Source organism: Culex pipiens, chromosome 2 (assembly GCF_016801865.2).
Source record: "Culex pipiens pallens isolate TS chromosome 2, TS_CPP_V2, whole genome shotgun sequence".
In the NCBI taxonomy this organism is placed as follows: domain Eukaryota; kingdom Metazoa; phylum Arthropoda; class Insecta; order Diptera; family Culicidae; genus Culex; species Culex pipiens.
Window position 1 is genome coordinate 101,401,438 of NC_068938.1, and position 26,760 is coordinate 101,428,197.

A 26,760-nucleotide genomic window follows, 5' to 3' on the forward strand; every position below is an offset into this window, starting at 1 on the left:
CCATATATTATTTACCCACAACTGAAATTTTGGACCGAATTTATTTCAGAAGTATCTGTAATTCAACAAATTAGTTAATTAACATACATTATTCTACTTTTTCAGCGAGCTATGGACTCGGGCGTGTAATCAGGATTCTTAAATATTTATAAAAACAATGAAAGTAAATTGTTTTGTTTGTTACTTAATCCACCTTCTTCACTCATTTATTTAGTAGGGTTTCTAGATCTTCAATCTTTCTGGCTTATCGGCAAGGTCTTTTGATAACACTAACCTACAAAAAATGACAAAAATAACTACGCTGGCTGAACTCGAGGGGGAGCATGAAGTTGGGGGTCCCCAGAAACACGTGCAATTTGAATTTTCAATAATATTTAGACAAGGCACCAAAGTTTGTATGGAGAATTAGGGCGGTTCATCGTTCTTGCATACAACTTAAAGTTGCATGCAATATGTAAGAAAACTGAACAACACAGAATTCTCCATACAAACTTTGGAGAAAAACCATTCGGCCTTGTCTAAATATTTTTGAAAAACTCAAAGTGCACGTGTTTCTGGGAACCCCACAGTTCGTGCTTCCCGTCGAGTTGAAAAAAGTGAATCTTTCCCTGTTCCGGAGGGTAACACCCATGAAGAGTATGGAGGCCGGCATTTACAAAGCGGATTCAGTGACAGTTTATTAATCAACTTAATAATAACATGTTAAGGTTAATGTTAACATTCCATAGGTTGTCTTCCTAAGGTGCCTTGATAAGGTCCAGTCTTTGTCGATACACTACATTCCCTTTATTAAGCAATCAAATCCAGAAGGGAAAAGATCACCCGTCGAGTTGAGTTTGCGCAGAAATTTTGTTAATCGTTAATGTTAACCTATAGGTTGGAGAGATCCAAAAATAGATCGCTTACCAAATTTGGGCCACACGTAAGATCCGGAAATAATTTTCATCTGGATTTTAAGCAAGGATAGTAAAATTATTCGGCGATAAAAAATAGAAAAATAGGTTATAGTTAAGGAACCAAAAATAAGTTCAATTAAGATCTAGTCTCAAAAAGTATTGACAGAGTTGCCATATCTAGGATCTTTGGACTGGTTTGGAAGAACTTGCGATTACCTAACCATCGAACGGTCTTTTTATTATCTAATCAATGATAGGTCGGATGATGGATCCGGACATAATTTTCGTACAGATAAATGAGGTCCGGCTTCAGAAAAGTACATAAATAGCACTTAAGTGGTTTTGACTTGCGACAGAGTTGCAAGATCTTCGGTCTTTTGGACTCGTTTGAAAGGTTTTTGATTACCTATCCAACGATATATAAAATTTGGTAAGATTTGTGGCAATTTATCTAGGGACCATCAATAAACCACGTGGACACATTAGGGCGGGGGGGGGGGGGGGGGTCAAATGGCAATTTCCACGATCCATACAAAAAAGATTTTTTTGTATGGACAGTTGTCCACGAGGGGGGGGGGTGAGATTTCCAAAAAAGTGTCCACGTGATTTATGGATGGTCCCCTAACATCCGGATACTTGCGAAAACACACTTGTATTCATAACTTTTGAACTAATTATCGAAATGTAAATATTGTTGGAACTGAATCGGTTTGGCCTAAATTGGTTTAGCCAGTGCTGAGAAAACTGAATAACAATGTTGGTAACACACTAACACACAAATACACCATATACACATACACACAGACAGACAGATATTCTTTCAGCTAGATTCTGAGTCGATAGGGATACGTGAAGGTAAAAATCTTTTGGACATTTTGAAAAGGTCTTTTGATTACAGATCCAGACAAGGTTTTCATCAAAATTACTGGGATCCAGCCTCCAAAAGTGTATGAAAAGAAGTAAGTGTATTGATAGGGTTGTCAGATTTTTTTTGATTTTTTTTAATTAAATATACTTTATTGAATCTTCCTATAACAATTACATTTGGTTTACATAATAAGTGGTCAGCTGTGGCTCTTCAGCTTTAGTTTTCTTTTCGTGATTTAAACACTGTTCATTTTTATAACTTTAAAAGTAAATGATTTATCATTTTTGTAACGCTAGGTACAATGAGGAAAAAAAAATGAGGGTTGTCAGATCATTGTACTACATGACGGGTTTTCCGTAAGCTACCTCGGATCGTTTTGCAACCTGCGACAAAGTTGTGGGGAATCAATTCTACTGTGGGAAGGCAAGACAAAACAATCAAGCGTTGCTTATGTATCTATGTTTTTTTTTTAATCGACCTTTTCCCTCAACCTTGTAATAAAAATAGATCTGGCTAAAAGCATTCCTTTTTTTGACTTATGCAGTGACAGAAATGTTCATTGAATAATGCAGCATTCCCAGAAGCGCTGCCTAATATGGATAGCTAGCTTCTTTCGATGTCGTCCACACAAGTGTTAAACTTTATTGAACTTCCCTGTTCTGTCACATATCTGCATACGAACTTCTCCACGTCTCTTGCTAGGCGAACAGCATAAAATATTGGCCCAGTAAAACGAAGTGCCAACCAAGTCGTAGCGAATTGCCAGTCTATTTTTGGATCCCCAACAACAGCAGGGGAATTCAGTACAATGTCCTTTTCGTGTTGGTTTTGCCAGTCTAATTCCAACGAACCCTTTGCGTGTGGAATTGCTTGATTTATTGAGACCCGCTGCTGCCGTTGTGAATTCGATTAAGATTCCACAGCGGATAACAGCTTTCCAATAAACACACTCTCCACCAGGCGCCACTCGTTAATGAAATTGTTTCGATTGATTTCATTGTCAACCGACGGAATCAATTTGTCTGATGGAAACCCTTGGGGGTGTTTGCAAATACTGTTTGAACTATAATTTCGTTATATCCAACTCTACCCCAACTCAATTTGGCTTGCAGCGAAATCGGTTCTCCAACGGCACCCGCGAGAAGCCATTAGCAGCTATTGACAGACAATTTCACAATAATCCAATTTATCAATTACTTCACGCCCGCCATCGATATGCGTAAGGGAAGGGGGGAGGGTGTGTTTGATAAAATTAAATTCAATGGAATGTACGACGCGCGTAATGGCACTCCATTTGTCCAGAATGGCTCGATAACCCTCGTGGGAAGCCCCATTGATATGAAACGCCGGAAACTTGACGGGTCAAAAGCTTTCGACTGGTGGTGATTTAGGGCTACACTTGGGTTACACGACCGACAATAGAGGAGTGATACGATTCAAAGGCATTCAAGCTGCTAAATTATTATTATTTTTTCTATAACAAATTAGAAAATAATAAATTATGTTGGCCTGAGTTCAATCCCAGTTGACCCCGGTCGGATCTTCCGTTGGACATTTGTATAGACAAAAAGTATCAGACCAAGTATTCAAGAGTTTAGTTTACGGAGTCTAGAATTATTTATTTATGGTTAAATACTCACTTTGAAGCACCCTGCTGCAGCATATTATCCAGTATGCTGTCGTCCGTCAAGCTTTTGTCGGTGTCTTCGGCCTCATCTGCAAGAGAACATAAAAGCATAAAAATACATTAAACTCTTTTGAGAGCAAAATCACCTTAAACTGACGGTGATGAGCGAAAATTAAAAGCAACCAGCGTCGTGATTTTCCCACGCAAAATACGGCGTTTTATCGTTATTTTTAACAAGCGATTTCACCGGGGAGCCAAAAGTTCTAACGATTTATCTCATCAATCAACCATTTACCAGATCTCAGCGGCGGCGGTATGGAGCAGCTACCGTAATCCTTTTCCCACCAGGATTTCCCTCCCGGTGGTGGTGTGTCGAGCCGTAAACCAGAGCGCCCGGTTTATCATTTTATTGAAAAGGTCAGCCGCAAAGAAAATGGAGAGGAAACCCCAATAACCAAGTTTGTAAAACTTTGATCATCTTGCTTTCAAAGTTGGAGCAAGTGGATTTTCAATACATTTCAAAAGAGCTTTGCGAGACCACCTCAGGTAATGCTACTGTAGCACTTGATGGCAAAAGTTTTCCTATCTCTCCTGTTTCCTTGAGATGTAAAAGATCAGTCCGACCACAGGCAACGAGACCGCAGGCAGTGCCATCACCTGTTGCACTTCCTGGTGAATCGCCCAGGTGCGATATCCGGTAGTTTATTTAAATCCTCGAGGAGAAATAATTCCACAGAACACAATCACTCATTCCACAGGTGGGTGGTTGTCCACGGAACTAACCGGAAAGCCCCCACTGTACCGGACCACCCGGGATTGTCCTTAAGCCCACAATAATTAAACTATGATACCTCTGAAGCGCTGGATCACGGGACAGTCTTATGTCTTAAGTGAAATGGTATAGATAAATAAAATAAAACCGGACCACCACCACTTCGGGGGCAGGGCTTTAGTAATGAAGCAACGTGCCAGCTCCACCTCGGAGCACGAATGAGAACGGTAAACAGCACCGTTGCACCGACCGGAAGAGAGTAAACTGCAATAAAGTACAGGAAGTAAGATGCACCACGGGAATGCACTTCTTCGGGCTGGAGTGGTGGTACGCTTAAGTGCATCGGATGTTTGCATTGGTGAATATTGGATACAGTTTTTAAAATATGCATCATTTTAAATTTATCTGATAAGCATATTTAAACTCATAGTTGACCCTCCTATATTTCGGAACATTTTCAGCGAAGTCAGGATTCTTCACATAATTCTCAAAAAAAAAACTTCAATTGCGATTTCCTGTCACCATCGGTTAACTAGTTAATTGGTGTTTAAACACTAATTATTTGTATTAAATTTCATTGCATTTTCTTTGAATTTTCCCCGCATTAGAGATATTTTTTTTATTTCCAGTGGTTCTTGCAAATAAATCAAGGTCCAGGGGCTATTTTTTTTTATTTTGGTATTCAGACCCTTTTATTTTTTTCTTAAGGACTATATATTATTTATATATTATTATTTTTGAAATTTTACATTTTGCTACGTTTTAATTTTGTCAGAAATCAACACTTTAAAAATTAAAACTTGTTTACCAAATTTTGCGTTATCCCAAACTGTAGCGCAAGAGATGCTTTTTTTTGTAGACGTATTTATAGAATTTTGTGGGCTCATTTTCATTTCTTTTGTGTCGATGTTTGTGTGCTTGGGTGCGTGATTATTATAATTAAATAATGGCATCATTAGTGCGCTGCGTATGGAGTATTGTATGGAAAAGCTAATGATGCACAATTGCTTCATAGGGACATAGGGACAAAGTTTCAAATAATAAAAAAAAAACATAAAATTTAAAATCTCAAAAAACATGCTATATTCTAGAGAATTACTCAGCTGTATCATTGCAACCATCAACTGTTTCTAGCATTTGTCTCTTTTTTAAATTTTGCTGAATCGATTGTGAAAGCGTTTGCCTTGCAGGATTATTATTCGTGATCCGAGCATCCTTTTTTCAGTGATTAGTGTTACACAAACTAAACCTGCTAAAGTCGATTGCGTGCGGTGAGGCCACGAGCTTGCCTTATAGAGAAATTCTTGTCTTGAGCGTCATTTTTTGAGTCATTTGTATTTTTGTGCAATTGTAATCTTAATTGATTGTTTTGCGATTTTAAAAGCCGTTCCTATACCATCGGTGATCAGATGGCATGGCGTCGGGTAAATTGTGCATTAATTTTTCGAATAATGTGTTAAATTTTCACGGTGAAAAAGTAATTTCTATAGAATCGTTAATCTATAGACACACTGACATTTTAGATCATCGAGTTAATAGTAGAGCAAAATTTGAATTTATTAGATATTGAAATAACTGTGTCTTATTGTTTTTGTGTGTTAATCAGAAAGACCTTTCCATAGCATCGTTTCTCGGAAGGCTCGCCGTCGGGTCTATTATAAAAGTCCACCGCATATCATCGTAGCTCGAGAGGAATCGAAAAGCCAATACCTTATCCTACTAACCCAAAAATAAAAATATCCCGGGATGCTTGAAGGGGATGCTGTGGATTCAACGGTCTCAAGCGGTGGGCGTCCATATCCGAAGCAACTCTTATGGCAGAAGGGTATCCAGTAGACACACTTTTTCTCCAAATATGAGCCTGATTGGTTGAAACTACGATTTGTGAGAGCCATTTTATCATTGTTCCCCGTGTCTCATTGATGACTACTCTACCCTACACAGAAAAAAATATGTGAATTTACTCGACACGGAAAAAATGAATCACATGTAAAATCAGTTGATGATTTAAATGATGTAACATACGGAAATATTTTTTTGTGTGTACATTGTGCCAGAAATTTTCAAAATTGTTCTATCTATCAAAATGCTTCTCTGCGCATTCCACGCGTTGGACCCGATTTCGAGTGTTAGCTGTTTACCAATATTCCAATCACGATATGTGAGATATCTCCGAGACATTTCTATACATTATTCATACTAATTTATGAATCACACTAAATTATTTTAGCCGGTAGAGGGCAAACTTTTGCCGAACTTTAAACATGAGAATCATAACTAACAAAACAAAGCTATTCGATTATCATCGTACCATACACCTCCATTGCTAGAACTCAATCAATCCCATTAATTTTGATTATGAATAAATTTCATGAGATTATAAATAAATTTAAAGCCTCTTGAAGGAAAGTCACTTTCCCATTGAGCTGAAGTTGATGAAAAGTGGTTCGTGCTGGGGTGAAACACAGTGGGATGCTTCGTCCGGGCCACTGCTGTCACTCAATGGAGGGGAAATCTATTATACATTTTGATTCCTTTTTTTTCTAGGGGGAGGCTCAAAGATGAGGGACCACTTCCGGACAGACGAACTGTGTGGGGTGAAAACTTGATAATGGTGAAGTTCCACTGTAAAAAGAATAACACATTTTTCGTTGAATAACACCATAATTTATTTACAAGAAAGATAAAAAAATATTAAACAAAAGTATCAATTTAACAAACCATTTTGCCCCAATGCTCCAGACGCATCCTCCAAACGGTTGGGATCTGCCAGTGTCATCGATGGCGATAAAACTCCTCCAGTCGATTGCGGTAGAAAACGGGCCGAAAAGGCAGATCAGAATTGGCCGGCCAACCCACGTGGCACGCCGTAATCTCTCTGGGGGCTCCTCGACGGGTTGGTTTTTGATGTGTCCAACAATGGGTTGTCATTATTCGTGGATAGAGATTTCCTTTTCAGCGAACGGGTGGTGTGTGGGGTTTGCTTTTAAATCGCTTCATTATTTCCAGTAGGGTAGGTTAGAAAAAAGGACACTCGTATCCTTTCTGGTTGGCGACAGAATCCGGTTAACCGGTTGGTGGATTGACCTTTTGAGTTTTGAATCGTTCCGTTTTGGAAGCAATCATTAATGGGTAAATCTTCGAAAATTTGAAGTTCATAGGAACAAAAGACTTATAACATAAAATAAATCATAATCGGAGTTCTACATGTGAGCCTTTGAGATTTTACGTTAAGATATGTTTCAATCATAAATGGGTCATTCCACCTGAAGTGTGCAAGAAAAATGCAAATTTGAAAATTACCATCTCCGATTCTGCTCAAATTTGGCAGAGCTGTTGAGGCTATCAAAACATGCAAAAATCCCGAATTTCATCCTAATCGGACCACCCCCTCCATTTTTGTACCCTCCCAAAAAATCGACTTTTTGGCGATTTTTGAGCAAAACCCCTATCTTCAAACGACGATAACTCAGGAACCGCAAATCTTAGAGGGTCGGTCTTAGGCTCAATTTTGAAGGAAATTGGACGTAGAATCCATTTCCGTGATCAAAATTTAGATTAAAATATGTGTTCTACCTGTATTGCGCAATTGAAAACTTTAAATGGCCGTATCTCAAAACAGCCCTATTTATTTTTTAAATTTGACCTCACCATCGTATTCCCCGGCCAATTTTACATAAGAATCACTTATCGACAGAAAGGAATATGTTTCGTTCCAGAGATATCGAATTTTAAAGTTTTGAGTATTTGTGATTACCTAAATTAGCTACACTCGCCGCATATGCTAGAAGCACTCGGGCGCGTTGATCAATAACTGCTACCTGTTTATTTATTGAAATAAGATTTCATCCCAAATAATCATTAGTTAATTAGTAGGAAACTGCTGTATAATCTTAAATTAAAAAAAAGTATACGGTGCATTTATGTGCTAGCCCACAGGACAGAGCAAGAATGACACGCAATACAGGGCAGAATGGAATTCACACAGAGCTAGCAGGAAATTGCAATTGATCTTGTAAGTAACACTTCTTAAGAAAAAGTGTACGATACATTATCGTGTTAAAAATTATGAATTAACATGAATTAAACTCTCGTGAAGCATGATTAAGGAGGAGGATTTCTGGAAAAAAAGAAAGGCTTCATCCATAAAGTACGTCACGCTAAAATCAGCCAAAATTTTCCCCCTCCCCCCCTTTGTCACACTTTTCCTATACTTACAACACTCAATGTCACACTTGCTCAGACCCTCCCTCCCCCCTAGAGCGTGACATACTTTATGGATGACGCCAAAGTATAAAACTGAAAAATGTGAGAAAATCACAAAGATTAATTTGATTTATGATCTGATTAAGATCAAATTCAGTTGTGTTGGTTTCTTGTTTTTGATTTTTTGTTTGTCAATCATTTCGAAATCTTGGAAGACGATGCAGCTGTGTCCACAGGTATCAGAAAAATATGTTTTTGTTTTTGAAATTAAATGTATCAGAATTGAAAAAAAATTATCAATTATTCAGATGAAACTGGCTCACAATATAAAAAATCGGTTTTATATGATCAATCTTTCAAACCGTATGGCAGATTTTAAAGTTTTTGCTGAATGGCACTATTTCGCTACCGCACATGGCAACCCATGAGAATTATTTCATCTACTACAGCCAGCTCTACATTTATTCTTGCTTTAAATAAAAGAAGAAATTAGGAATTGGGAAAAATATGAAATTATATTATTTTCATATTTTTCCTAATGATATGAAAATGATAAAATGATATTGTAAAAACGCTGTAGCATTTGCAAATAAATATTAAAAGTTCAAAATTTACTTAATATGGTTCAAAGACACTGAGATCAGCAAAAACAATGCATTTAAAATTACTCAATAAATAATTCTTAAACAAAAAAAAGATTATTCAAGGGATTAATTATCTCAAAATCGTATAAAAAATAAAAATAATTCATCATACAGAACAAAAAGGTAGTAATTATTGATCAACGCGCCCAAGTGCTTCTAGCAGATGCGGCGAGTGTAGCTAATTTAGGTAATCTCAAATACTCAAAACTTTAAAATTCGATATCTCTGGAACGAAACATATTCCATTCTGTCGATAAGTGATTCTTATGTAAAATTGGCCGGGGAATACGATGGTGAGGTCAAATTTAAAAAATAAATAGGGCTGTTTTGAGATACGGCCATTTAAAGTTTTCAATTGCGCAATACAGGTAGAACACATATTTTAATCTAAATTTTGATCGCGGAAACGGATTCTACGTCCAATTTCCTTCAAAATTGAGTCTAAGACCGACCCTCTAAGATTTGCGGTTCCTGAGTTATCGTCGTTTGAAGATAGGGGTTTTGCTCAAAAATCGCCAAAAAGTCGATTTTTTGGGAGGGTACAAAAATGGAGGGGGTGGTCCGATTTGGATGAAATTCGGGATTTTTGCATGTTTTGATAGTCTCAACAGCTCTGCCAAATTTGAGCAGAATCGGAGATGGTAATTTTCAAGTGCTGTTCCGCTTCGGGTGGAATGACCCAAATAAGAATTATCAAATTCTTATAAAGTTATAATATTCAGGATTATCATGGCAAGATCAATGCTCAATTTACACATGCCAACACATTTAAAATTCATGCAAGTCTCGTGAGAACGTATGCCAGCCCAAACAACTTATACTGCACAAATATCAATTGATAAAACATGGGTTTATTGTACGAGTTGATCCCACTTGTCATATATTTGTCCCCGCTAATATGAAAGGTTGAAAAAAAGCAAACAACTAGTCGAAAGCTTTCCACTGAAGCACTAAATGCCCAGCTGCCATATAGCGTAGAGAGGGATCGGAAAATATAGTTTATGGGAAAAACAATAAATGCATCACAGGCTTGCGGAAAAATAATATGCAGCCGCACGTGTCACGGAAAACTCCGTTGAAAAAACAACCACACAGGATTGTGTACTAGAGCATTCACACGACACCACCACCATTACACTGGCAACACTGGCAAGTGGTGGAATTGTGCATATTCGAGCGCGTGTAGGTGTTGGATGCTTTATGAAACGATTTATGTCCTAATGAATAGTTATGTGGCGCTATTAAGTTACATTGTAAAAGCCGGAGAAAGGACAGCTCTGGGGACTGTTAAAGGGATCTCGAGTGGAAAGAGATGATGTCATTGTTGAAGGAACTTTTTTTCTGTTGGAGTGTTTGCATTACGCATCTCTTTTTCTGTTTGAAAATGTACAAGATTACGTTACACTGCAGTGCACTGTACAAAGTGAGACGATCCATCTCAAATCATGAACTAGTTGGATCTTTACCAAAACAACAAGAATACCTCAGTGGGGGTGACTATGGGTCAAAAAACGATACACCTCTCGTATTTTCTTAGTAACAAAAACAATTTAAATAACATCGAAAATCTTTCAACGTAGATTTGTTCTTAGATAGTTTACTAACATTTTCCCAAAATATGGTGGATTTTGATGAACACTACCTTAAATGCCAATTGTTTGAAAATTGACCCGATCTCACCCCTTAGAGGGGGTGACATTGGGCAAATGAAACTAAAATGATGCTCAAATACAACGATATGGTAAAAATAAGTCATCCAACAGTGTTTCTTGTTCGAGGGAATCGTATTGATACGCTACAATGTTTGAAGTGGAGATTTTCAAACATTTGGGTAGTTTCCGAGCAATTCTAACAAAAATATTAGGAAAATGATTTTTCGAGAGGTCATTTTTGGCCAAAAACGTACCCCGACTTTAGACAGCTGCCAAAATCACAGGATTTGTTCTAAGAACGAGATTTTTTCAGCGAAGGCATCTTAAGATGTCCCCTACACAACCCTTTCAACAGAATTCATTTTCATTGAGAAGAACCTGAGAAATGGTAAAATCCGTAAAAAATCATTTTGACCCAATCTCACCCCTCAGACCCAATGTCACCCCTACTGACGGTATTATTTAAACCTGCAATAAGTTTACGGGTTTAATACACAATGTATTATTTTATTGTTTTAACTTTGTTGTTGGCACAATCCAGGAATATCGGAATGTCTGCGAATAACTATTGATCAAGCAAAAAACTTTGCTTTTTAAACCAGCTAGTTATTTTGATTGGTACGGTCCTGGGTGCTGAAAAGACAGAATGCGTAACGTGATTTTCGAAAGCTCCCCACTGCTCCCCACTAATACAGCTGCACTAAAACTGTAAACATAAACAAAGTAGAAGGCTATGTTCAAGCTCAAGCGTGACATATTTTTTGTTGCTGAAGTGAATTGTTTCGAAACATTTTGGATCTGTTAATATTAAAGTTTTCGCTGAAAAATTAAGTGCTTCGCGCTTTTTTTCTAAGTTGACTAAACGACGGGAGGCCAAAAGAGGCTTTTTTTTGTTTTCCATGTGATGACAAAACAAAATAAACTATAGATCGATCACAATACTTGCCACTTCTTGGTAGCATTTTGCAAACAGTAAATTGGTTCCACTTTGACAGTTCTAAATTGAGGCCGCTTTGCGAACCACTATTCTGCACCCAGGTACGGTCTTATTTTTTTCTGCAAGATGAGAAAATAGCGAGATTTTTGGTAGTTCTAGCAAACTTTCTAGAATAACAATTGAAAAGATCATGAGATACATTCAAATGCCTTTTTGACAGTTTCTGAACAAAAAAACTATATTTTTATGATCATTTTTTTTATCTAATTCATCGAGAAATATCAAAAATGCATTTGCTGATCAGCTCTCATAATTCTTTTTTTTCTGATCGAACTCAAACTTAGTGAAACTTTATTTATATACAAATCGGGCTACCGATCTTTTTTGCCACCTCCCCAAAATTTGGCATTTTTCACGATTCTCTTAACCACTATCGTTGACATAATCCTTAATTGTTTTCATATCCGTTGTGGAACGGTTAACTTTTTCTGTCCTTTTCGAATAACAGTACTGAATCCATCTGAGAAACTTGTACCGCAAAATAATACTATCCGGTTTTATTTTGAAATTTTACAGTTATCTTAAAATCGAATAAAATTCAAGGGAGTGCCTTCCTCACTTCTTGTCAAAAACCGGAAATAATTGACATCTGACATCAAACTTGGTTTCTGGTACAGAACCAACTCATTGAATGGACCGATTTATCTAACATCCGCATATATTCAACACACATTTTTATGCATAACTTTTTAATTAATTATAGTTATAGACATCACAGCGTCTTTTCAGACTGAATTTACTAACTAACGGGACAAACACAGAACACTCAGAGGAGATGGGCGGGAATCGAACCCGGGCCCCTTAGCACACATGAGGGATCGGCAGCCGAAGCCGCTAACCACCGCGCCACGGGGTCCAACTTTTGAACCACTTTTCGGAACTTCGAACAATACAATAGTGACGGTTCAGGCAGTGCTGAGAAAACTGAGTGACATTATTGGACCGTTGTTCAGTTTCTATTCTGAGTCGATAGGTATACTTGAAGATGGGTCTACGAAATTTCTTTGAAAAATTCATGCAAAGGGTGTTTTCGGAATTGCTTCAACTTTTATAACAGATTTTATATTAGATATCACCGATGGGTTGATTAACTGCACGATTTTTTCTCCAGCCTGAGCAAATAACTCGAAACACAATTTTAGATCCCCTTGACTGACAGAAACTGTAATAAACTGTTATACACATAATAGAAAACAAAATCGTAGCAGGCCATGCAAAAAACAATTTTCAAATGTTTACAAATTTCCGTCCATCTTCACGAACCATTTTCGATAATATTCCATTTCATAACCATTTTTTTGATAGATGAACTTTTTTTCAAGATGAACCCATGAGTAAAGTACTCTCGGTAATTACGGGATTTATTCTCTCAGTCCGTACACAGTACCATTTTACTACCGAATCGTGCTCTTTATCCTCTCGTATGCCGATCTCCAGTTCTGGGTGCATTAACATGAAAATTTGGCTAAAATCGGATTTCTCAATGATCCAATGTTTTCTACACATTATTCATGCCAAAAAAACAAAAAAAAATACCTGGGCCAGGTTTACTTTAAACGAAAACACCATCTAGAACAAGCTGAGTGCCGTTAAAAAGAGCTCTTAGTGCCGATGCCTGTCTGGGTATAATTTTCATACCCCTATATCGTAAAAATGCATGAGGACAGTTTTAATGCAAAAATTAAGCGACCACCGTTTGGATGATGGTCTTATTTGAATACCGTCAACTGGGGCGAACTGGGACACATGGGGCGAATTGGGACAGCAGTTTAACCATGTTAGAGCACAATATTTTGATTTTTCTGGTAGGTTTCAGATAGAACATACTCAGACCAACAAAATGTGTACATCCATTTCCAAATTTGAAACCTTTAAGTGCTCTAAACACTGCTGTCCCTATTCAGACTGTAACAGAGTTCGGAAACTCACTCACAAGTTACCATGAGGAAAAACTAAGTTACCTGCAAGTAAATTACTCATCACTCTCGGTGAGTGTGAGGGCCTTCCTCATTTACTCACAAAGAGGGCTTTGAGCGCTCATGAGGGCTATTTTAGAAAACAAATTTCGAGATGTCAAACTGTACATCGGTAATTTTCTTGTTCACTCAACAGCGAAAAAGTAGTCCTGATGGTAGAGGCGCAGTGCTATCAATTAGAAGTTTTTTTTATCACAGTGGTTCAAATCCAGATTTTAATCTGTTTTCTTTTCAGCTGTTTGTTGTCAGCTTCCAGCTGTCCTACCGACGGATTGGTCGAAGGTTGTTTAGACGGGGGATGCCTCTGCGGGTGAATTTTAACAGCTCTACCAGCAGTGGATGGCCATGTTACTGAGGTAAGTGGCCACTCCCGGTCGTCGACATTTGTACAAATGTGTTTTGGTTAAGAATCGGGACATGCCAGAGAAGTTGCAGTAGCCACCGGTGGCTTTGGCTTGGAGGTTCACTGAAAACTAAAAAAGGCCGATCCAGTGCTTTGGACAGCTTTAGGCTAGGGCCACCGGCGGCCGCTGAGGCTCCATTGGCGTATCCTGGTTCTTAGGCAAGACATATTGGTAGAACTGTCAGCGACCGAGAGTGGCCACAGTTGCACAGCTGTCGAAGGGAGTGACCATTACCCACAGCAACACGGCCATCACCCACCCGCAGAAGCTGCCCTCGTCTGTGGCCTCCGATTTATCCTGCGGTAGGTCAATCCACAACGGATTCGACCGGTCACCAATCTTAAAATTATGAAAATAATTGCCCATCCGCTGGACTTTGACAATCCAAGGTTTCTTTTGAAACAATGAAAAAAAAATACGAGACAGACAACAAAATATTGTTTCTACTTTAATACCAACACATAACCTTCGGATTAATAGACATTGACGCTACCTCGAATGTACAACCGATTGAAAGAGTCAGTTCATTTTGGATTGATGTGGTCATTGATTTTGTAAATAACAAATTGTTGGAAACGGCCTACTCACACCCTCATTTTACTCAAATATGAGTAAATTTACTCAGCCCTCACACTCACGGTGAGTATCGAGAGTGTTTACTGTGAGGAAGCCCACTAAATTTGTGAGTGTGAGTGGTTTTCCGAACTCTGGACTGTAGTCCCGATTCGCTCCAGATGACGGTACCTAATATTCGAGGAAAATTTGAGGATCTGTTAGATGAAACAAAAGTGTTCAAAAGTGTTGTTCTCGCTGCAATTATTTTAAAACGAAAAATTTTACAAATTAAAGAACCGCACTCGAGGCTAACAAACTTTGATTGAGCGATACGCAAGTTCATCGCTCCGCTTTATCATGTGAACCCTTTTTCAACTGACATTCCTGCAAACAAAAAAGTTCCGTTGCATAGTTGAGCCATAATTGATAAAATTATGCTTTACTTTTTATCGTTCTTTGGAGAAAATTTACGGCGTTACTTTTCCTTTTCCCCCGCTCAGCTTCCGATGATGTGTTTCGTTTGCAAAAGGGGCCAACTTTTCGCTCCGGGATCAACTTTTTTCTTTATCACTTTGCTGAAACTGTTCAACTTTCATCGGCGCTTCTTTTTACGCAGAGTTTACCCTTTATGTGACACGAGAGGTCCAAATCCCGTCAGCAAGGGGTCCTTTGGGTATATGAAAAAGTACACGCAGATGAACTTACTCGACGAAAATGTTCACTTTACGATAATGGCGGCGCACTTGTGGATCCGCGCTCCAGCGTTCCTCGCTGACAGCAGTCAGCTCGGGGGCGCAAATTGGGGTTAATCTCAAAAATTATACGAAACTTCGCCGTGGTGCTTTTTTGGACTGCTTCTTTTTCTTCCTTGGCCACTCTCGGCTAGGATGACATTTCACAAACGACACCGAGCTGTATCTAAGCGGAAAATCATGTCCTTATCACGTGGGACACCACGCGTAACACATGTGTTACTCCGCATGCATGGAGATCGTGACGTTAACGGAAAGCCAATATAGTCTTGTCGAAGCCAAATCACACATCAGCAGCTTCGTCATCATCGTTATGGTAATATTAATATGCTAGAGGGTACTTGGAAATATAATACAATTTCTTGATAATAGCTTTGAGTTTTACACCAACTGTGACACACAAACAAAAAGAAACGAATCGTTCAATTAAGCTCAATAAGGACACCTCGTCCAGAACCACCCTAACCGTGGCTGAACCTACAAGACTATGCAGTGCAACGTACCTTCAGTGATAAATTCCAGCCATTGAGTAGAAGAAGAGAAAAAAAGTGTCACGTTGTGATGCGTAACATGTAGATAACGAGCTCTGTGTGTGGAGTATGACTATGAGAAAAAGCAAATTCCAAGAAATTGTAAGGCTCCAGAGGGATGGAAAATTGAGAAGAGAAGTTTTGCGTCACACAGGGAATCCAATTATTTACGCAAAGTTTATTATTAGCCTGGGTGTAAAGCTTAAGGTTAGACAACGCCGGATTCTTTGGAAGTAACGATCGAGAAATAATTAACTTTCGCCATGGCGAACACACGTGGTATTTAGCTCTTGGTAATGATCTTACAAGGAGATTTCACCTGATTAAAACTTATGAGCAGCTTATGAGGAATTTTAGATCTAAATAAATATTTTACAAAAAAAATCATATTTTTAATATTGAAAAATAGGTGATGAACTAAATTTGGGGTTATTCTCTACCAACTCACACGAAACCGGAAAAAGTTGCCCCAACCCCTCTTCGAAAAATGGCAGGGGTTTTAAATTTTTTCTAGTGTTTTTTTAGATGAAAAATACGTTTTATGGAATTTTGAGTACGACATCATTTCGGGCATCCAATTTAACATAACCGTTTCAGGCTGCAAATTACTGAAAAACACTTCTTTTTTCGCATGTGAGCAATTCTCTACGAAATCGGTCTTTTTTCTTCAATTTTAATTTTTGTATTTTTTAATCCGGCTGAAACTTTTTTGGTGCCTTCGGTATGCCCAAAGAAGCCATTTTGCATCATTAGTTTGTCCATATAATTTTCCATACAAATTCGGCAGCTGTCCATACAAAAATGATGTATGAAAATTCAAAAATCTGTATCTTTTGAAGGAATTTTTTGATCGATTTGGTGTCTTCGGCAAAGTTGTAGGTATGGATACGGACTACACTGGAAAAAATAATACACGGTAAAAAAAATTTGGTGATTTTTTTATTTAACTTTTTATCACTAAAACTTGATTTACAAAAAAACACTATTTTTAATTTTTTTTATTTTTTGATATGTTTTAGAAGACATAAAATGCCAACTTTTCAGAAATTTCCAGGTTGTGCAAAAAATCACTGACCGAGTTATGAATTTTTTAATCAATACTGATTTTTTCAAAAAATCGAAATTTTGGTCGTAAAAATTTTTCAACTTCATTTTTCGATGTAAAATCAAATTTGCAATCAAAAAGTACTTTACAAAAATTTTGATAAAGTGCACCGTTTTCAAGTTATAGCCATATTTAAGTGACTTTTTTGAAAATAGTCGCAGTTTTTCATTTTTTTAAATTAGTGCACATGTTTGCCCAGTTTTGAAAAAAATATTTTTGAAAAGCTGAGAAAATTCTCTATATTTTGCTTATTCGGACTATGTTGATACGACCTTTAGTTGCTGAGATATTGCAATGCAAAGGTTTAAAAACAGGAAAATTGATGTTTTCTAAGTTTCACCCAAACAACCCACCATTTTCTATCGTCAATATCTCAGCAACTAATGGTCCGATTTTCAATGTTAATATATGAAACAATTGTGAAATTTTCCGATCTTTTCGAAAAAAATATTTTTGGAATTTTCAAATCAAGACAAACATTTTAAAAGGGCGTAATATTGAATGTTTGGCCTTTGTGAAATGTTAGTCTTGATTTGAAAATTCCAAAAATATTTTTTTCGAAGAGATCGGAAAATTTCACAAATGTTTCATATATTAACATTGAAAATCGGACCATTAGTTGCTGAGATATTGACGATAGAAAATGGTGGGTTGTTTGGGTGAAACTTAGAAAACATCAATTTTCCTGTTTTTAAACCTTTGCATTGCAATATCTCAGCAACTAAAGGTCGTATCAACATAGTCCGAATAAGCAAAATATAGAGAATTTTCTCAGCTTTTCAAAAATATTTTTTTCAAAACTGGGCAAACATGTGCACTAATTTAAAAAAATGAAAAACTGCGACTATTTTCAAAAAAGTCACTTAAATATGGCTATAACTTGAAAACGGTGCACTTTATCAAAATTTCAGTAAAGTACTTTTTGATTGCAAATTTGATTTTACATCGAAAAATGAAGTTGAAAAATTTTTACGACCAAAATTTCGATTTTTTGAAAAAATCAGTATTGATTAAAAAATTCATAACTCGGTCAGTGATTTTTTGCACAACCTGGAAATTTCTGAAAAGTTGGCATTTTATGCCTTCTAAAACATATCAAAAAATAAAAAAAATTAAAAATAGTGTTTTTTTTGTAAATCAAGTTTTAGTGATAAAAAGTTAAATAAAAAAATCACCAAATTTTTTTTACCGTGTATTATTTTTTTCCAGTGTAGTCCGTATCCATACCTACAACTTTGCCGAAGACACCAAATCGATCAAAAAATTCCTTCAAAAGATACAGATTTTTGAATTTTCATACATCATTTTTGTATGGACAGCTGCCGAATTTGTATGGAAAATTATATGGACAAACTAATGATGCAAAATGGCTTCTTTGGGCATACCGAAGGCACCAAAAAAGTTTCAGTCGGATTAAAAAATACAAAAAAAATCGAATGACCGAAATCCTAGAGAACTGCTCATGTTCAAAAATAAAAGGGGTCGTACCGCCCCTCCGTCCCGAGATCTCAAAAAACGAACCTCGGATTCGTGATCAGGGACAAAAGTTACCCCTTTGGACCACGTTTCACGAAAATCGCAGGGGGTCGGGGCAACTTCTGTGTGAGTTGACGAAGAATTACCCATTGGCCTTTTGAATATCAAAAAATAATAACATAAAATTCAAATTTAAAAAACAACGTCATACATATATATTCTCTTCAACCAATAGCAACTGCAATGTACCCAAACCCAAGCAAATTGCAAATTTATTCATTTTTGAGAGGAAGAGAGGAAAAAACATTCCCCACTAATGTTGACCGGAATTGTTTCAAATTGCTTTCCAAATTCAATTCATTAGCTCGATTTACCCGTGAGCTGGGGTGGGATGCTGCGCGATATTTCACCGTGGCCTGGTGGTCTCCCCCAGCAGCTGACATTTCACAAGTTAAACCAACCGACAAACCGAAAACGTTTTTCTGTCATAAGCTTAAAAGCTCGACATCAAGTGACATCAAGTTTGAGGGGACGGGTGGGGTCAGATGGCTACCTGATCTTTAAGTTTTTTTTATTTTCTATGATTTTTTGAGGATATCTAACAATTACAGTAAAACATTAATTAAAAAATCTTATCTTTCAAAACTTCTGTCAAAAATTCCTTTTTAGCCAAAGAACTGCCACCGAAATGGTTGAAATGAAAAACAACACAGTCACAGGAAAATGATTTGCATTCCCCGGCTGGCAGCGGAAATTAGCGCCAATTTGCACATTTTTCCACGCTCTGGCGAGTTGTTTTCGCAATAAAGGTCCTGCGAGAACATACCGCCGCTCAAAGGACGAAAAAGGTACGTCTCTGGCTCATAGATTGAGCTGAGAGTAAAATTGTGTTTTTTTTACGTGAGGTTTTTATTTTTTGTCGTTGCTTTTAATGTTCGAGATTTTGAATGTCAATTTGGGCGCTTTGTCAGGGAACGAGATTTTCTTCAGTGATTCAATTGAAATTTCTGCCATTATGCATTTGATTTGATGAAATTAGTTTATCTTTATGAAGAGAAAGGTTGATAACATTCAAAACTTATTTCTATTTCATTCACAGTGGACTCTCTCTTTGTCGATATTATAGAACGAAAAATCGAAGCATGCTAGAGGAAATTCTCATATGTTTGGCAGGTTAAGCTTTCACTCCTAACTCCATCCAATTTGCTGATTTTCACTATTTAAACAACTAATTTGCAAAACTTTTGATAGAAACTTGCTTGCTCACTTCTTATTGAGCTATTTATCACTCGATTTCAGTTGAAAACGCTTTTAATTAGCTTTAACTTAATGTCAAAGTTCTGACCTACCAACATTAGAGGCACGCTGGAATTAGATGCTGTTCCCCTATTTGAAGGGACTGAGCAATTCCATGCCTAATAGGGAATCGGTTGTACCCGGCCCTCTCCGATATCAATGAATGTTTGTAGACATGTTATCCTAATGCTCATAGCCATTTTTGTGAATATGCACTCGTGAATGGAATTTTTATAATTAGTCATTTGTATATTGCTGTATCTCAATGCCGTTGCATCTAGAGCGTCCAATTTCCCGGGAAATCCCGGGAATTCCCGGGAAATTTTAAATTTATTATAAATTGTTATGATCTTGGCTTTAAATAATATTATGCAACAAAATTGTATAGGACATCAACATAAATGGTTTAAATAAGTGTGAAGATCAAGTAACAGCTTTACTGCATGTAAAAAATCATTCAACTACAAGAAAATGTATTTTGGTATTTTTTTAATGAGAAAAAAATGTAGAAATTATGTTTTTCTTTTTGCCTTCCTCACCTCACTGAGGTAAGGCTATAAAATCACTCGAAAATTGAACTTCTTAAACATACCTTCTAGATATACCTTCACGTATACCTATCGACTAAGAATCAAATTCTGTACAAATGTCTATGGGGATGTGTGTAGACATGTTTTTTTTCCGCACGATTTTCTCAGAACTGACTGAACCGATTTTGGCCGGGTCAGTCTTATTCGATTCGTTTTGAGGTCCCATAAGACCCTATTAAACTTTATTCTGTATAGTAAAGTATTTAAAAAGTTATGCTAAGAAAAAGATTTTTGTATCTACAAAAAAAGGGTGATTTTTTCGCATAACCTCAAAAAGCCGGGTCTTTTTGTTTACGTGCAAGAGCCGCGCCAGATGAGAGACGGCCGGTTGCCACATTGATTCAAATCAGAGTCTGCATGTTTTCTGGAAAAGTCTGTATCAGGTATATATTTTTATCATAAACTTATTTTCATTATTTTTTTTAAATGTGAGGAAGGCACCAACCACCTAATGGTGGATCAAGAAACGTTTTAATGTTGGTTTTACTCCAAACAACCCATTGTTTAAATATTTGAAGCAAGATTTGAATATATTTTTGCATTTTTTGAGAACAAACAATAGAAAGTAATTTTTCAATGATTTTTTTTTTTGTATTATTATGCAACATGATTTAAATTATACGATAAATTAACATTATTTCACAAAAAGTCTTCTATTTTTTCACATTTAACCCTATCACACCTGTAGCTGCACCAGTACTCCATAATTCTTTTACTTCAAATTGTAATTGCTCTAGTACTAGGTATTCAACCAATTGAATTAATGCTTTTTGCACAAATTCGATTTTCATCTTATTTGATTATGGTAAACAAAAACGTTAAAACATCTCAATTTTAATTTGGAGGTATGGAGTTAATATTGTTTTGAGGAAATATCATCAATCTGTTGAAAACTTACCTAATTGTAATAATTTAATACTCATTAAGCAAGATCTATTCCCAGTTGCTTCAAAAATTAATATTATCAGAAATAATTCTGATATCAAAATTTTTGATAATCTGATAAATTATATATAAACCAAACAATATATTTAATTGAACAAAGTCATGTTGAGTTTGTTCATTTATTATTTTTCAGAGCATTTTCAAAAAATAGTTCCAAAAATTTGAGAAAATGTATGTAAAAAATATTTCTCGTTTCCCGGGAAATTTGTAAATTTCCCGGGAATTCCCGAAATTCAAGCAGAAGTATTTTTCTCAAATTTTTGGAACTATTTTTTAAAAATGCTCTGAAAAATAATAAATGAACAAACTCAACATGACTTTGTTCAATTAAATGTATCGTTTGGTTTATATATAATTTGAGAAAATGTATACTTCTGCTTGAATTTCGGGAATTCGAGAAATATTTTTTTTCGGGAAATCCCGTATCCCGTATCAAAAAGTGGCCAAAGACAAAATTGTAGAAAATATGACGGACTATCGGAAAAAAGAACACTTAAAGTAAAAAACTCAAATGCCATTCTCGAGTGCAACTGGCTTCATATTCACAAAAATGGCTTATATATAAGCATATGATGTTGCCTCCAAAGTTTCATTGCTACCGAAGAGGGCCTTTTCTGTTCATTCTTCTTTTAGGCAGGAATTGCTCGACTGAAACTATCACAGGAAAAAAAGTGAATTTACCAGACCATTTAAAAGTAGCGATGACTTTTTTTTCCTAAAAAGTTTATTCTAGAAAACACGCCGTAGGTGGTAGTATACTGTACTCCAACACCCAAAGCTGTCTTTTACTTTGATATGCTATTCCCAGTTTCCAGATGTAATTGAGCCCAGCCAGAAGGAGTACACCAGTTCCTTGTGGAGTACGAGCAGAATCGTAGCTTGTGAAGTGCAGTTTCAAGTAAAACGCCGGATACTCAATTAGTTCTGCAGCGTGCAACTGTAATTCTATTACCTCGGAAAGTGGGAAAGTACACGGTGACGGTTGAAAAGGAGACTAGAAATAGTCCTTAGTGCTATTTGAATCAGGGATTTGCGGAATGCAAAGTCAGAAATATTTGGGCAAAGTCACTGAAATACCAGATTTGTAAAAAATGTTCAGTGTTAAGAAAATTTCACAAAAAAATGTTAAAATCATCCTGGAGCACAAATTGGACATCCCTTTCCTTGTGAAAAGTCCGTTACACAAAAACATCAGCATATAGCCACCAAAGATGGTTTGCATGATATCTTGCAAAAAGCTGTCACCACTTCTCAAGCCGTCCCGGACTACTCATTTACGACTCGTTTATAATTAAATAGAGTGCTTATGCATAACTAACCGAAACCATACCAACTTTATCTCAGATATCCCGCCACAATCCTGTACCACCCACAACTCAACCCCCTTCCCAGCTCAACCACATATTGTTTAGAGCCCCTCTGTAGGGCGCCAAGAACCAAAGGAATCTTCACCCGACTTTCGTCCTGCGGAAAGGGAGACGTCGTCGGTTTCAACTTGCAAGGATTCCAGCTGAGCGATAAGTGGTGCGCATAAGCTCGTATTACACACACACAGACACGTCACGTGGTCTTGGCAGGCAAAAGTGAATTCAATTTCCCAGAGTGTCAACATAAAGCACTGCTGCTCTGGCTGCCCGGATCAATTAACATGGCGCCACACAGATTTTATTACCATGGCACAAGTGGAATTAATTCATTAAAAGTTTGTCCTGCGCCCGGAAATTACAAATCACGGTTACAATTACAGCGTGGGGACCGTTCGGCGTTGCTCGCAGGATAATAAAAAGCTCTTACACGGGAGGAAGTTGATTCCGCTGATTTGATGTGTCAAAAGTTGGCAACAACTTGGTGCCTTGGTGCTAAATTTTGAACCACTACGTGACATCATACCGTGTAATGAGTTCGACAAAGTTTATTCCGAGCAACCAGATGCTATGAAATTGAGACTGAATTGAAATGACGCACGATGCAATGTCAAATAAAAAATCAAATGGCGTCTAGGGCGTCGCGAGGCGCGACGCATATCTTTTTTGCCGGGACCGATTTTTCGAAAAAATGCCAATCTTTGAAGGCCTGTACCGAGCTCCAGGGTGCTCCAAATGTCAATGTTATATATACCAAAAGATGCGCAAGGATCTGGCCTACACGCCAGTGATGTTTTTGGTAAACGCATTGGTGGCCAAAATGCCTCAAAAAGTGTCATTTTTGAAAAAATCTTTTTTTTTACGGGTTAAATCCCATTTAAAATTGAAGGGCGGAGCGCCAGCTCCTGTTACGTCCAATCAAGCTCATATTTTGGATTTGAGCTTAGTATGCCCACCGGAACAAACCCTTGAATGCTCGCCAAAAAGTCATTTTTGTTACATCCTAGTATACAGTCATCCCTCATATTCGGAACAGTTTACAGATCGGACAATGTTCAAAAAATCATAGTTAATCGATAATTGAACTTAATGATTCGCCTTTACCTTCATTTGAAAGCTTTTCTTGCGAATGCTGTATCGAACAACTGCAAGTTTTAACTTTAATATGAAGTTTTTGAAGAACAACTTTAACCCTTGAAATCCACAAACTCAGAACACTCTTACGGATGTAAACAAATGTTGGCTCTCTCTACGAGTACATAATTTTTACAAAAAAATTACTTCACGTACTGGAACCAACGAAATTCAATCTTAGTTATGCTTAATGAATTGTCTGATAACTTTTTGTTGTGAAAATATCAGTTAAATTCAGGTGTTCCACAATTGTAGGAGGCACAATAACATCCCACAATTATGAAACAGGCAATTTGGAGGCAGTGTTTGGATGCTCGGAATATAATCGTCTTGAAATACATTTTTTTTGTTCAAAAAGTGCTTCTATTACTAGTGAGATAGCAAGAGAATGTCCAAATAAAGGTCCTAAAAATAGTAGGGACAACAGTAAGGATGCATTTAGCATGCTATTGACAAATTATCACAAAAGTGTTCCGAATTTGTGGGTGTTCCGAATATGGAGCCTAACATTTCAAAAGGGCACAAAACTTTTGTAAACAATAATGTATCCCTTTCACTCAAATGACAGTTTGCATAAGGTGTGAGAGGGATACACTCTTGTTTACAAAAGTTTTGTGCCCTAATGAAATTGAAAGCACGATATGTGGGATGACTGTACTTGATGAAACAATAATCAGGAATTCTGAAATTTTTGCAGTGTTTTGGCGGGGTTGAAAAATAAACAAAAAAATACCATTACCATGCATTCTGCTAAAACGCTCAACCAAACCACAAAAAATACCGTAATATGGGGCGAGTCGGGACTTCAGTCTGAATAGGGACAGCAGTTTTTAGAGCACTTAAAGCTTTTAAATTTGGAAATGGATGTTCACATTTTGTTGGTCTGAGTCTGTTCTAACCGAAACCAACCAGAAAAGTCAAAATGTTGTACTCCAACATGGTGTAAACTGCTGTCCCAATTTGCCCCATGTGCCCGATTGACCCCAGTTTACGGTACCTACATTTTTATTCTCCTATAAGTATTTTTTGAAGGGATCACACAATGACCTACATAATTGTTTTTCAAAATTATGAAAAGGTCCAAAGAAAGAAGTTTTAACCTTTTTAACATTAGGCTGAATAATTTCAAGTATTTTTTTTTTGTTTTTGCTTTAAGGCCGTTGCAAAAATATAAAAATTGAATTTACAAGCCTAGGTTTCAACATTCGCATGGAAAAAGTGTTTTAAAATGCATTTTACAGGCGTACAGCTGCTTTCCAATCAATAGTTTTGAAAATATTTCGACAAAAAAAACTTTTCGTGGAACTGTACATTGGTATTTCATGAAAATTTAAAATGTTTTCAATCATGCTGAATATGATTATAATCGCGGAAAAATGTATTTTAAATGGTTTTCAGTTGATTAAACTTTAATTTTCATAAAAATTTTGAAGTTTTTCGAAAAAAATATTTTTTTTGCCCCCTGATTATTCAGGCCAACTTTGAAGGGGGGGGGCATAAGCTTTGAAAAATATTTGCTACGGCCTAACCACGAATGGCTTATCATTAACATTTATGTTTGGACCAAGAGTTGCTTAAATACCAGCAAAACATACCATACTTTGAAACACTCAAACAACCTCATTTTTCTAATACTTTATTTCGTTATTTATGTATACCAACAACAATAAATCCAATCTTCAAAAAAAAAATATATATTTGAACAATTCTCTAGATTTTCGGAAATCAACTTTTAATTGTATTTTTTATGAAACTTTGTCCATCAATAACTTTTGTCCAAATAAGCCAATTTACATCATTAGTTTCTTCATACAAGTCTCTATTAAAATGGGCTGTCCATGGAAAATTTCTATGAAAACATTGAAAAATCCGTATCTCGAAAAGAGATTTTCTGATCGATTTGGTGTCTTCGACAAAGTTGTAGAATATGTTATGAAAAGGACTATTAAGAAAAAAGTTACACTTACAAAGTTGACCCATTTTTTAAATAAGTTTTTATCACAAATACTCGATTTTGACAAAGTTTACCTCCTTTGATTTTTAAATTGTTGTTATGTTTTAAAATAGAAATAAAAAAAATTTACATTTCAATGTGTGATATGATTTAATTTTACTTCAATACATTTTATTTGGCTACACTGGACAATTTAAGTTGACATTTTCAAGGCATCAGCTAGACATTTAAAGGATTTGAATCACTTTTGGCTGTTTTAAATTTATATCTTGGAGAAAGTTATTCCAAATTTCAAGAAGGTTCTACATGCAACAATTGGTACGGATCGAACAACTATAACATCCACAGGCCAAAAACTGAAACAGTTGCTTTTCTCCATACAAACATTTTGACCATTTTCCCATACAAACTTCAAGGACGTTGAAATTTCCAGCAAAACAATGTGATTGGGACAATGAATTCTAATTGATGATCTTTAAACATTTTATCGTTCACTGCTCATCTATGAAAAAACAGCTATTATTATTTACTTTTGGAAAAATCGAAAGTTTTGCTCCAGGTGGTAGAGGATGTTTCAACGCATCTTCCAAAACATTAATTTCACTAAAATATTGTTTAGTTTTACCAACCAAGCGACGAATTTCCCATTCCCCCTTTGAAATAGCCGTGGCAAAGTTTTGGTGACAATCACCAAAAACGTTCTTCTTGGAATAATTGATTTGGCGTAAAAGCTGAATCTTTAATTATGGGCCGTTCTTAAACCTTACCCAGCAATGTTTTGATTTCCTCCATGCATCGCTCCAATGATTGAACGCATTTTCAATATCAGCTTATTGGATTACATTTTTTGCACCATCTGCAAAACTTCCATAAACGATCCTCTTTCTTGAGGGTAAACCAAAAATAAAATGCCAAGTGCACAAAACATTCGAAAGCTGAATGAAGCAATTTTAATCCCCAACAGGCATTCTCAAGTTTTCCACCACGGTTATTTCGTCTTATAATGGAATTACATTT

At 36.6% G+C, this 26,760-nt stretch overlaps 1 protein-coding gene across 1 annotated transcript in view; it reads right to left on the reverse strand.

Annotated features, from left to right (window-relative positions):
• The window catches only part of LOC120413090 (uncharacterized), a 46,055-nt gene that overhangs the window by 5,606 nt on the left and 13,689 nt on the right, over window positions 1-26,760 (reverse strand). The window contains exon 2 of the mRNA XM_039573797.2: window positions 3,405-3,480. Within this exon, the coding sequence (XP_039429731.1) occupies window positions 3,405-3,480 (76 nt within the window). The remainder of the gene's footprint in view (window positions 1-3,404; window positions 3,481-26,760) is intronic.